Below are 13,701 nucleotides of genomic sequence, written 5' to 3' on the forward strand. Positions count from 1 at the left end.
TCCCCTTAATACCATCAGCCCCATTTCCAAGCCGATCTGGTGCCAAGCTCAGGGGTTCAGTGCAAATCATTCTGGAAAGCAGGAATGATCATTCCCTCTCTGCAGCTGGGGAAACCGACTCTAGAAGACTTTCTTGAAAATCCCATAAACCACAAATGGCTCAGCCAGATTTGGACTCTGCCTTAAACACCTTCTTGAGGACTTCAAGGCAGGAAACAGGCTGGGAGGTGCAGGAGGTCATAAGTCACAGCACTGACTCAGAAGAGTGGGAACCAAGGCAAGCCCATGCCAAGGCCCATGCCTTTTGTTCCACAGAGGTCCATTCAGCATGTCATTTTAAAAAACTGGTTTAATTCATTGCAAACATTTTTCAAAATCAGGACACTTCGCCCCCTTCACTGAAACACTCTGGTACGTTGGTCTGGCCTTTCTGTGTGTCCACAGCTGGCTGCAACAGTCCCTCTACCCGGGGCCTGTGCTCTCCCCGCTGTGCCACTGGGCCCCCACAGTGGACATCTGTGTTTAAGACCTTGAGCAATGGCCACAGGACAGAGGCTGGCCCAGGGTTACCTCAGACCTCCTAGGGCCCCCAAACCTCCAAGTTCTTCAGAGATAAGAACTTATGTCCCTACCATTCCACTCGGGGAGACAAGGGCCTAAGAGAGAAAATGTCAATCCACCTTTATTGGGGGAAACCCTGCACTGCAACTGCCTTAAACAATGCAAGCTCTGCTCCACCCCAGTGCCTGGTGGGCTCAGACGATCATCTCCAGCTGCCGGGCATACTCGATGACCTGCTTGGCCAGCTCCGTGGAGGGGATGGTGGTATCTTCCGGCTTCTGCTGCTGGCTGGCAAAGCTGTAGTAGTTGTTGAGGCCCAGGACCCACCCTCGCTGCAAGAAGGGAGAGATGAGAGATGGGTGGGGTGATCACACAGGCACCCTCCCCTTACCCATGTGGGCCCTGGCTCGCTTTCCTCACCAACCCTACTCTACCTTGCACAACCCTAGGCAAGTAACTTCACCTCTCTGTGCCTCAGTTTCTCCATGTTTGGGGAAACTGTCTCCCAACAGTGTTTGGACCAGAGTAAATGATCACTAAGTATCAGCTGTCACAATCACTCAAGTTCAATTTCACCTCTTCCAGTCTGATCTTGACCCTCCTCAGTCACCAGGGCTATTGCACCCCATGCATCAGCATCTCCAGGGGCACTGCTCCCACACAAATACCCCAGACCAAATGAAGCAAAGTCTTGTGGGGAAAAGCTGCAACCTCCAAGGAATTCTGATAAGCCCAGCAACCAACATATGCTAAGCCTCCACCTGCACCTGGAGCCAGGTGCTGGGCTAAGCTCATCCCACATATTAAACTCTAGCCCCTTTCTACACGTAGGGAACTTGAAGTTCGGAGAAGTTCGGCAACTTGCCTGAGGTCACACAGCTGGATTTAAACCTGGGCAGTCTTGCTCCAGTGTCCCTCCAGGCCACCCCACCCTGCTGTTAGTGAGTGCACCCCTTGGCTCGCTGGCCCCATGGTCCCCTGCCCTCCACCCCAGCCACCTTCTTGGCGTAGTCTGTCATCTTTTTGGGTGTGTTGAAGAAGAGGATCCGGGTGGCCTCAGTGAAGAGGATTTTTTCATAGGCCTTCTCGATGCACCCAGCAATCTCATCCCTGGGGGAAGACGAGATTCTCATTACTGAGCACAGACAACTCTCTAGGCCCTGTCCTCTCAGGCCAGACCCTTCAGTTCAGTACTGATGGCTGGAATGTGTTACCTGCCCTGTTCAACCAATCAAGGCTCAGGGGACAGTAGCTTGACTAGAGTTGCAAAGCTAGGGCCACAGTAGGGTCCACACTCAGACCTCTGGGACTCCTGGGCCCACACTCTGAGGTGAAGCCATATGACTCGTGGAGCACTTCCATGAGAGGCAGCAGGGTCTCTGTCTGCTGAGTGCTGTCTGGGTGCCAAGTCCATGCTCAGGGTCTGATGTCCACAGGCACACACATACACAGCCCATAGTGAGATGAGGGCTCTTACCCCCATCTCATGACCAGTTCCAGTTCACAGAAAAGGAGAACTGATGTGCCCAGCTTCCCCAGATCACAAGTGGCCAGAATGAGATTTAAACACAGAGCTGTCTGACTCCAGAGTCCAGGCTCTTTCTAAACTCCACACAGCCCTGGCCCCCCACACACCTGATAGTGTCAAGCAAGATATCGATGAAGAAGGTATAGCTCTCAGCAGGGATGTTGCCTTTGGCCAGGAACACCTTGTTGTAGCTGCCCTCCATCAGGTACTGTAGAGGACAGGGGTGAGGAAGAAGAGAGGGTGAGGAAGAGGCAGCACAGGGGCCTACCCGCTGAGGCCTCACCATACTCCCAGTGCCTCCATAACCCACACTCTACTAGGACACTCTCTGCAATACAGTCACCTATTCCCCATGCAGACTGGGTCCTACTCTTCCCGGAAGCCCTCTCTCTCTCTCTCTCTCTCTCTCTCTCTCCCTCCAAGCCTGCCCTTGGTTAGTATCTAATTATCTATTTTCCAGGAGGGAGACAGAGCTGGAGCCACCCCAAGCTCATTCCTCTACATCTTCGCCCAAGCTGTGCTGCCCCTGCCATAAATGCCCTCTCTCCCATCCTCTCCCCACAGCGAAATCCTCCCATGAAACCCCAGCTCTAAGAACTACTTCTTAACCTTAGGTACTACAGCTCTTCCTTGATTCTGCTCACCTTGTTCCAGAAACTGTCCTCTTTGCTGCCCCTCAAACACACCAGGCATGTTTCTGCCTTGGGACCCTTGGACTGGCTGCTCCCTCTACCTGGACCATTTTCCCCCCAGATGACCACGTGGTTGGGTTCTTCACCCCTTTAACGTATTTCTCAAGTTTCATCTTTTCAGCAAGGCATTCCCTGACCACTCTGCCCCTGCCCCTCCACTCTCCTTCCTGCTTTATTTTTCTCCACAGCATTTCACATCTGACAGACCATATACAGGTGATTTAATCTTTTTGTTTATTGTCCACTTCCTCACCTGAATGTCATCCTCACAAAATCGAGATTCTAACTGTTTTGTTCACTGTTGAGTCTGAAAACCAACCACAGTGCCTGGTACAGGGCTGGGGCTCAATATCTGTTGGACAAAGGAGTCCATAGGCTGAAAGATGGGTGAACCCTCTCATTTGGGAGGAAACTCTCCCGAATGTCTGTCCCTGTACCACTCCCTTTAGCCAGGCCCTCCCCTCCCCCTTCCTCAGCCTCACTTGCTCGAGGGACACCGGATGCTTGATGTATACATTGGTCTGGATGTCCTTGGCAGGCAGCCGCTCCAACTCTGTGTGGAACTCAGCCACCCGGTTCTGGGACAGCAGGAAGAGAAGGTTGAGGCCCAAGAGCTGGTGCATGTAGGCTGACTCTGGGAGCTGCTCCCTGTGGACCAGGGTGGGACACCAAGGTAAGGAGGGCTTAGGTACCGACCAAGCCCCCCACTCCAGGCTTCAGGGACCCTGACTGCCCAGTGCTCTCTCCTTGGAGGGGTATCGGGTCCTGGGTTTTCAGAGGAAACTAAGGCCCAAAGAGACATGAAGAAGTCACAATCATATGGGCCCTAGAAAGTGATCTCACACCAGTAAAGTGACTTAGCCTCAGTTTCCCCAACTGTAAAATGGGTATCACCACAGTACCCATCTGATAGAGGTGGGTTAAATAAATAAGGGGTTAAGTTATTAAATGATTTAATACAGGTAGTGATTAGAACAGTATCTGGCCCAAATAAATACTATATAAGTGTTAATTATGATTATGATATTAAGAATCATCACCCTCAGTTTTGGGGAGAAACTGAGGATTAGGGAAGTAAAGTCATTTGCCCAAGACGATATAATCAGGAAGCGGCAAAATTAGTTTCAAACTCAGGTTCGTCTGGCTTCTGATGTCAAATTCTTAATCATTAGTCCATGCAAGCCCCATTCAGTTATGAAGCCATTCAGTTTCATATTCAACACACAGCCAGTGAGTCCCTGCTCTGGGCCCGGCTCCATGCTAGGCAGTGCTGGGACACAGCAGTGACTAAGACCCTTCTGCTTATAGAAGACTCACAGTCCAGTGGGAGAGACAGGGCTGGGATGGGGAGACACAGACAGACGGGCCAGGGCTGATACAGCATTGGAGGCCACAGGAAAGAGCTTGGTCTGAAACCTGAAGGCTATGGGGAGCCAGGACGGTTCTAAGCTGATGATAAACATGGTCAAATTTTAGTGTCACAAAGAACCTACTGGCTACCATGGGGGGATGAATCTGAGGGGACAAGGCTGGGGCCAAGGCAGGTAGAAGGGGATAGTGGCAACATTGGGGAGTGGAAATTTAGAGTGGGAACGTGAAGGGGGAGACAGACTGGAGCGCAACAGAGACTGGATGGTATAATCCCAGACTCAGGACCTCCAGGCCAACCCCTAACCCTGAGGCTTCTGGCGGCACAGCTATGCAAAGGGGTAATTCCAAAGTGAAGGAAGATGTCTCAAGTGGCTAGAGCAACAAGGATAAAAAGCTGCCAAGTAACAACCCCGCGCGCACACACACACACACACACACACACACACACACACACACCCCAAATTAGGGGCAGGGCCCATCCTCACTTGTAATCGAAGTAATAGCATTTGAGCTGGGCCATGTACCGCTCGAAGGAAGGGATGTCCTTGCGTAGGATACTCCACTGGGCGCCTATCTCCAGTATGTCACCTGTGGGTAACAGGGGAAGCTCTCAGGAGGTGACTGTGGTCCGACTCTGACCACCACTGCCGCCAGTCCTGCCATGACCACAGCCCATAACCCCCACCCCCACCCCACCAACCCCAGTGACACTCACGGGCCAGAATGAGCTGCTGTTTGGTCAGTTTGGTCCCTGTGGTTGGCAGGAAGTTGAGCTCCAACAGAACCAGCTGACGAGGAGGGCAGGGGAAGGAAGGAAAGAAGATGGGACTTCAAGTACAGATTACTTACCTTTTTCTAGGTCTTGGTTTTCCCTCCTAGAAAATGGAGCTAATCATCATCCCTGACTCATAAGGTTGTTATGAGTATTAAAGGAGTCAGTCCTCATAAAGCCCTCAGATCAGGGCCTGGGAACATGATGAGGGCTCAGTTAAGATGACCTCATATTACAAGTATTAACAGATCCACTCGAGAAACAGTAAAGCCACTCCATGCCTGACCCAATGGAATCAAGGGGTGGGGAGACACTAGCACCTTCAATTCTTCGGCAATCTTTTCCCATACTTTGGTGGGTTGGGCCCAGCTATCCCCCTCCATCTACACCAGGGAGGAAAGGGGGCTAACCTCTTCCCTTATCAGATACACCCCCCTCAGCAACTTGGTCCAGCCCACTGTATTTGTACTCTCTCCCAAACACACCTGGCCTGAAGCAACCCGAGCCCCATTCTGGTCCTCTACTGTGAGAATATATTTCCTAAGTTCAGTCTTGCCCTCACAACTTGGCTGGGCCCCTCTCCCCACAGACGCATCCCTAAGCCCCAGATTTCTCAGACCCTAACTTGACCTGATCCTAACCACGAACCCCATCATCTCAGCCTCCTTCTTCCATCACCCTGTCCAGTCCTCATTCCCCACTTGGTGTCGTCCAGAACCCTCCATCAGAAAAACTCTGACAGCCCCATCCTGCCACTCCAGCCAGCTAGGTCTCCAAGCACCAAAATTTTAACTTCTCACTCGTCTGTGCCAGAAACACTCTTTCCGTCTCCCCCCACCGTGGGGCCGCGTTTGGTCCATTCCAGGCCCCTCTCACGTTTTCATTCCTCCAAGCCCGCACTTTGGCTGTTCCGAATCCTTCACCCTATTGGATCACCCAGCCCGTCCTAGTCGTGTCGGCGCTGCGGCCTCCCCCCGCGCCCGGAACTCGGCTGGGTCTGAACCCCTCGAAGCACCCCCGGCCGATCCCTACCTTGAGACGGCCGAGCTCTTCCCCGCACTTGCTAAGATTGGGGCTTTTACGGTTCCATTCGCCCTTGAGTTGCTCGTACATGCCGGCCGCGGCCTGCAGGACTGCGCCCGAGGCCGCCGCAGGCCCCGAGCTCGAGGATCCCGCCACCCCGTTCACCGCCGCGGCCGCCATCTTCCGTGATGCGGCAAATCGCCCGCCCGATTTACGGCAGCGACGCCTACTGCACCTCGCCCGGCAGAAGTGGGGCCGAGAGGTGGAGCCCAAAGCCGGGGGCGGGGCTGCGACTGTTCGCCTCCGCCTGCCAGGGTTAGCGTTCAGTCGCTCTCGGGGAGGTGCCCTCGGAGCCCGGCTCTTGAGGAACATGTTAGTCAGAGCTCCGCCTCTGCTGTCACTCAAGATGGCGACCGGAAGTCGCCACCTGCCCTAACTGAAAATGGCAGCGGTGGGAACGCCTCCCCGCCTAGCTTCAGCCTGGGCTTTCGAGATGCTACGTTTCTGTATTGGAGATTACACCTGCGTGGCAGCTTTTCTAAACCAAGAGGTGGCGGTGGTGGAGCCATTTGGATAGCTGTGTTATTCTCCCATGTTACAGACAGGCTTTGAGAGGCTGGGTAAACCTTCAAGAGACTAACGGCTGAGATTTGACCTTAGGTCTTTCTCTCTAGTCTCTCAGTGCATCCTTCCACACTTTCTCCGAGCTTGTACGAATACGCACAAACTTTACAATAATCATCCAGTCTTAATGACTTTAAATGCCACCATATATGCGGAGGATTCCCAATTTTTTTTATCCCTACCCCCGATTCTTCCATTTATATCACACCCGCCTATTTAACATCTCCACTTTTTCTCAATTCTCTTGTCTCCATCATTTAGAATGTCAGCTCCATGAGAGAAGGGATATTTATCGGTTTTCTTTACTGCTGTATTCCCAGCACGAGGTAGACAGTCAATGAATATTTGTTGAATGAGTGGGTGTGTAAACAAGTTGTGTCTTCCCCAGCCCCACCCCCCAAGCTGCACCGGTGGCTTGCGGGGATCTTAATTCCCCCACCAGGAATTGAACCCTGGGGCCATAGCAGTGAAAGCCCAGAGTCCTAACCACTGCACCGCCAGGGAATTCCGAAGTTGTGTCTTCAAAAAAAGTTTTTAAAGAAAAACTGCATCGTACTATACATATTTTCTAAAAAGCACAGTGCTTTTTAGCAATACACTAAAGACATCTCTGGAGATCAGTGGGCATATTTCTGACACTTTAACAAAAACGGCTGCATAATATCCCACAGCATGAATATACAATTCATGTAATGGTGCCCATATTGATGTTTGTGTTATTTTTGTTTACTTGTTTGCCGCTTCTAACAATGCTGCAGTAAAGATCCTTAAGGGGAGGGGAGGGGGAATTGGAGGAAGGTGGTCAAAAGGTACAAATTTCCAGTTATAGGATAAATAATTGGGATGTAATGTACAACTTGATGACTACAGCTAACCCTGCTGTATGATATATAGGGAAGTTGATAAGAGAGTACATCTTATGAGTTCTCATCACAAGGAGAAATTTTTTGCCTTTTTTCTTTCTTTTTATTGTATCTATATGAGAGATGGATTTAAGCTGGACCTGTTGTGGTAATCGCTTCACATTACCTGCAAATCAAACCATCATTTTTAAACTTACAGTGATGTATGTTAATTATTTCTCAGTAAAACTGGGGGTGGGGGGGACGGTGTAAAAAAATCCTTAAATGCATTTCTTTGAATACAGTTTTTTATTTCTAAGGGACAGATCATAGGAATTAAGATTACTGAGTTGAGATAAGCATATTCGTTTCATTTTAATAGACACATAAGATTGCTTTCCAAAGTTGTAGCAGTTCACAGTTCCACCAGCAATGAAAGTGCTGACAGCATCACTGCTATTGGGCTATATAGCTTCTGCTTTTTCCTTTTACCAGTCTGATAGGGGACGAGCACTAATTTTTTGTTGCTTTAGTTTGGATTTCTGTACTAATGAGGTTGAGCATCCTTTCCTGTGTTTATTGAACATTTGGATTTCCTCGTCTCTGAAATTTTCTGTGGGGTTATTGCCTTTTTCTATAAATTTTTAGGTACTTGTGCATATTGGAGATAAAACGTTTTATCATATATGTTGCAACTATTTTCTTTGGTCTAGTGTTTATTTTCTGAATATATATACACATATACATTTATAATTTATTCATCTTTTGCCATGCAAAATTTTAATTTTTTTTTTAGAAGATGTTGGGGGTAGGAGTTTATTAATTAATTAATTTATTTTTGCTGTGTTGTGTCTTCGTTTCTGTGCGAGGGCTTTCTCTAGTTGTGGCAAGTGGGGGCCACTCTTCATCGCGGTGCGCGGGCCTCTCACTAGCGCGGCCTCTCTTGATGTGGAGCACAGGCTCCAGATACGCAGGCTCAGCAGTTGTGGCTCACGGGCGTAGTTGCTCCGCGGCATGTGGGATCTTCCCAAACCAGGGCTCGAACCGGTGTCCCCTGCATTAGCAGGCAGATTCTCAACCACTGCGCCACCAGGGAAGCCCCCCAAATTTTAATTATTACATAGTCAAATTTATGTAACTTTCTCTTTCCCTTTTGCTTAGGAAATTCTCCCCATGCCAAAGTAAAACAAATAGTCTCCAAAACTTTTTGGTAAAGTATTTGTGTTTTTCCACATGTGATTTTTATTATTAATCTTGAATTAATTTTTGCATATGGTGTGAAGTAGTGATCTAAATTCGATTTTATCCTCACAGTCAGTTTTATCAGAAACATTTATTAAACTATCACTTTCTCACCAAAGTGAAAAACATTTGTATCATATTAAATCTCTTCAATAATCACACGTATTTTAAGTCACCTACTGTATTCTACTGGTCTATATTTATTATTGGTAAATACCATACTGTTTTTTTAATATTTATTTTTAAAAAATTTTTATTTTTGGCTGCATTGGGTCTTAGTTGCCACATGCGGACTCCAGAGCATGTCGGCTCTGTAGTTGTGGCACGCAGTCTCTCTAGTTGTGGTTTGCGTGCTCAGTAGTTGCAGCGTGTGGGCTTAGTTGCCCCACAGCATGCGGGATCTTAGTTACCCGATTAGGGATCGAACCTGCATCCCCTGCATTGGAAGGCAGATTTTTAACCACTGGACCACCAGGGAAGTCCCCACACTGTTTTTAAATATTTATTCTTGGTAAATACCGTACTGTTTTTTATATACATATATATTTTTTTTATGTTGAGGTGAAACGGAAATAAAATTAATCATCCTAAAGTGAACAATTCAGTGGCATTTATTACACCCATACTGTTGTGCAAATACCACCTCTATCTACCTCCAAAACATCTTCATCATCACAGAAGGAAACCCATTTCCCTTAAGCTGTTGCCTTACATTCCTTCCTTTCTCCCTGCCCCTAGTAACCACCAATCTGCATTCTGTCTCTCTGCATTTACCTATTCTGGGTATTTCATATAAATGGTATCATAAAATATGTGACCTTAGACGTCTGGCTCCTTTCACTTAGCATATTGGTTTTGAGGTTCATAGATGTTACAGAGTATTTCAGTACTTCATGCCTTTTTATGGCTGAATACTATTGTATTATTGTATGGATATACATTTGTTTATTCATCCACTGATGGACAGTTGGGCTGTTTTCACCTTTTGGTTTTGTGAATACTGCTGATATGAACATGCACGTACATGTACTTGTTGTAGAATACGTTTTCAATTCTTCTGGGTAATATACCCTGGAGTGGAACTGCTGAATGATACAGTAATTCTTTTTTTTTTTTTTTTGCGGTACGTGGGCCTTTCACTGTTGTGGCCTCTCCCGCTGCGGAGCATAGGTTCCGGACGCGCAGGCTCAGCGGCCATGGCTCACGGGCTCCGCCGCTCCGTGCCATGTGGGATCTTCCCGGACCGGGGCACGAACGTGTGTCCCCTGCATTGGCAGGCGGACTCTCAACCACTGCGCCACCAGGGAAGCCCCTACAGTAATTCTATGTTTAACCTTTTGAGGAATGACCAAACTGTTTTCCATGACATCTGAACAATTTTACATTCCCACCAGCAATATACAAAGGTTCCAATTCTCTACATCCTTGCCAACACTTGTATTTGCTGTTGTTTTTTAATTATTATAGCTATCCTAATGTATGTGAAGTGATATCTCACTGTGGTTTTGACTTGCATTTCCCTGATAACTAATGATGTTGAACAATCTTTTCATGTGCTTACTGGTTATTTTACATATCTATTTTGGAGAAATGTCTGTTCAAGTCCTTTGCCATTTTAAGTTGAGTTGCCTGTGGTTTTTTGTTGTTGAGTTATAGGAGTTCTTCATTTTCTATATACTAGTCTTTATCAGATATATGATTTACAAATATTTTCTCCCACTCTATGGGTTGGCTTTTCATTCTCTTGATGGTATCCTTTGATTCACAAAAGTTTTTAATTTTGATGAGGTTCAATTTATCTGTTTTTTCTTTTTTTGCCTGTACTTTTGGTATCATAGTTAAGAAATCACTGACAAATCAAAGGTCAAGATTTCCCCCTATGTTTTGTAGTTTTAACTGTCTTTGTTTTTGTTTTTGGCCACCCTGCGTGGCTTGTGGGATCTTAGTTCCCTGACACGGATCGAACCTGGGCCCATGGCAGTGAAAGTGCTGAGTCTTAACCACTGGACCACCAGGGAATTCCCAGTATAGTTTTCACCCTTAAATTTAGGAATCTGATCTGGTTTTGGTTAATTTTTGTACACGGTATAAGGTAAGGGTCCAACTTTTTCTTTTACATGTGGACATCCAGTTTTCCCAGTACCATTTGTTGTTAAGAGTGTCTCTTCTCCTTGGATGGCCTTGGCACCTGGTCAAAAATCAGTTGCCTATATATGTGAGAGTTTATTCTGAGCTCTCTATTCTATTACATTGGTCTGTATGTCTGTCTTTATGCCAGTAAGACACTGTTTTGATTACTGCAGCTTTGCAGTTTTGAGATTAGAAAGTATGAGTACACCAACTTTGTTCTTCTGTTTCAAGACAGTGTTGGCTATTTGGAGTTCCATATGAGTTTTAGGATATGTATGCAAAATTGCCATTGGGATTTTGATAGAGATTGCACTGAATCTGTATTTCACTTTGGGTCATGTTATGGGCTAAATGGTGTTCCCCTAAAATGTATATGTTGAAGCCCGAAGTCCCAGTACCTCAGAACAGGACTGTATTTGGAGATAGGGCCTTTTAAAAGGTGATTACTTTCTCTTTCTTTCTTTCTGCCACTCCCCACGCATGGCATGTGGGATCTTAGTTCCCCAACCAGGGATCAAACCTGCGCCCCCTGCAGTGGAAGCGTGGAGTCAACCTCTGGACCTCCAGGGAAGTCCCCAAATGTGGTTACTTTAAAATGAGGCTCAGTGGGCCCTAATCCAATCTGAAAGGAGTCTTTATAAGAGGAGCACTTTGGACACACAAAGAGACACCAGTGATGTGACCACACAGAGGAAAGACAGTGGGGACACCGCAAGAGGGCAGCCATCAGCAAGCCAAGAAGAGAGGCCTCAGAAACCAAACCCGCTGACACTGTGATCTTAAGTTTCTGGCCAGAATTGTGAGAAAATAAATTTCTGTTGTTTAAGCTATCCAGTCTGTGATATTTCCATATGGCAGCCCTAGCAAACTAATTCAGATAGTACTGTCGACGATATTAATTCATGAACATGGGATATTCTTCCATTTATTTAAGTCTTCTTTAATTTCTTTCAGCAATGTTTTATAGCTTTCACTATACAAGTCTTTTTCCTCCTTGCGTAAATTTATTTTTTAAATCGTTATTTATTTATTTATTTGGCTGCGCCGGGTCTTAGTTGTGGCCCGCGGGATCCTTAGTTGCAGCATGCGGGATCTAACTCCCTGACCAGGGATCAAACCCGGGCCCCCTGCACTGGGAGCATAGAGTCTTAACTGCTAGACCACCAGGGAGGTCCCTATAAATTTATTCTTAAAACTTTTATTCTTTTTGTTGTTGATGTTGTAAATAGGATTTTTTTAAAAAAATTTCCTTTTCAGAGTATTCATTGCTGGTGTATAGAAATGCGACCAATTTTTGTGTGTTGATTTTGTGTACTGCAACTTTGCTGACCGCATTTATTAGCTCTAGTTTTTCATACGTGTGGACTCTACCTATAAAATTTTAATGAAAATGGCTTTGGCATTTAACTGCCATATGCCATACGCCATCTGTCTTTGTTTTTCTTGTTTGTTTATTTATTTATTTTTGGCTGCGCTGGGTCTTCGTTGCTGCGCGTGGGCTTTCTCTAGTTACCGTGAGCGGGGGCTACTCTTTGTTGCAGTGCACGTGCTTCTCATTGTGGTGGCTTTGCTGTGGAGCACAGGCTCTAGGCGTGTGGGCTCAGTAGTTGTGGCTCGCAGGCTCTACAGTGTAGTCTCAGTAGTTGTGGCGCACAAGCTTAGCTGCTCCGCGGCATGTGGGATCTTCCCGGACCAGGGCTCGAACCGGTGTCCCCTGCATCGGCAGGCGGATTCCCAACCGCTGCGCCACTAGGGAAGTCCCATGTGTCTTTGGTAATCAGGTAATTTGATAATCTTGCTCAAACGGTTTCCTTCTATTTCTATTTGACTTAGAATTAATATAAGGAATGGATGTTGAATTTTATAAAAAGCTTTTTCTGGTACCTATTCATGTAATCATACATGTTTCCACACCTGACACCGAATCTGCCAGCACATTGGTCTTGGACTTCCCAGCCTCCAGAACTCTGAGAAATTTCTGTTGTTTGTAAGCCACCCAGTCTGTGGTCTTCCGTTACAGCAGCCTGAATGGACTTAGGTCAAAACAGGATGTTGGGCTTCCCTGGTGGCGCAGTGGTTGAGAGTCCGCCTGCCGATGCAGGGGACACGGGTTCGTGTCCCGGTCCGGGAAGATCCCACATGCCGCGGAGCGGCTGGGCCCGTGAGCCATGGCCACTGAGCCTGTGCGTCCGGAACCTGTGCTCCGCAACGGGAGAGGCCACAACAGTGAGAGGCCTGCATACCACACAAAAAAACCCCAAAAAAACAAACAAAAAAACCCAGGATGTTATCTCATCACATTCTCCTTAATCACATCAATACAATGAAGTGCGTTGATGTCTCTGTACCACTGACTGTTGTGTGTATTGCTTGGCCATCGCTGACCTTCCTCCTGAGCCCCAGACCTGAGGTTCCCACAGCCTCCTGGACAGGCTCCTCTAGAAGACTGTCAGACCTCCCACACCAACCATGACCCCAAATGGCCTAAGTGTCTCCCCCAAACCTGTTCCTTCTCCCCAGTCCTCATCTCAGGGACAGCCTCTTTGTCCCCCAGTCCCCAGGGCAGAGTCCTGGACCTTTTCCTAAATGCCCCCCTTGCTCCCACTCCTTCCATGGCCTGTCAGCTTCACAGCCTGTTCACTTGGCCTCCTAAGCATCCCTCCCGCCTGTCCCTTCTTCTCCTTCCCACACCAGGCTTTGGTCCAGCACCATCCCCTCCTGCCCAGGTCCCTGGCCTACTGCCTCGAGTCCTGAGCCATCCTCCACAGGGCAGCCAGAGCACCTTTCTACATCTGAACATGTCCTTCAGCTTCTCAGCTCTTCTGATAATTCCTAAGCTCTATAATGTGACCTCAGTGGCCTTGCCTGCTCCGGAGCTATGCTGCCTCATCACGGACAAACTGGTCCAACTGTCTG

The 13,701-nt window shown here is 47.6% G+C and overlaps 1 protein-coding gene across 1 annotated transcript; it reads right to left on the reverse strand.

The window, feature by feature from the left end:
• Positions 1-339: 339 nt before the first annotated feature.
• Positions 340-6,366, reverse strand: PSMD8 (proteasome 26S subunit, non-ATPase 8). The gene is made up of 7 exons (XM_065899079.1): positions 5,957-6,366; positions 4,868-4,940; positions 4,638-4,740; positions 3,264-3,429; positions 2,197-2,297; positions 1,560-1,671; positions 340-893 (listed from the first exon to the last, which is right to left on the reverse strand). Exons 1-7 carry the CDS (start codon positions 6,317-6,319, stop codon positions 756-758), a joined length of 1,056 nt encoding a protein of 351 aa, XP_065755151.1. The 5' UTR covers positions 6,320-6,366; the 3' UTR covers positions 340-755.
• Between the last annotated feature and the right edge of the window lie 7,335 nt (positions 6,367-13,701).

The sequence above is a fragment of the Phocoena phocoena genome, chromosome 20, assembly GCF_963924675.1.
Source record: "Phocoena phocoena chromosome 20, mPhoPho1.1, whole genome shotgun sequence".
Taxonomy (NCBI): domain Eukaryota; kingdom Metazoa; phylum Chordata; class Mammalia; order Artiodactyla; family Phocoenidae; genus Phocoena; species Phocoena phocoena.

Bases quoted from the DNA above. Each gene is read 5' to 3' on its own strand.
- PSMD8 (XM_065899079.1), bottom strand. From the start codon at position 6,319: ATGTTCCTCAAGAGCCGGGCTCCGAGGGCACCTCCCCGAGAGCGACTG. The intron at 3,430-4,637 runs GTGAGGATGGGC...CCTGGTCCACAG, and splicing joins TGCTATTACTTCGATTACAA to GGAGCAGCTCCCAGAGTCAG. The intron at 1,672-2,196 runs GTGTGTGGGGGG...GTCTTCCCCCAG, and splicing joins ATCTTGCTTGACACTATCAG to GGATGAGATTGCTGGGTGCA.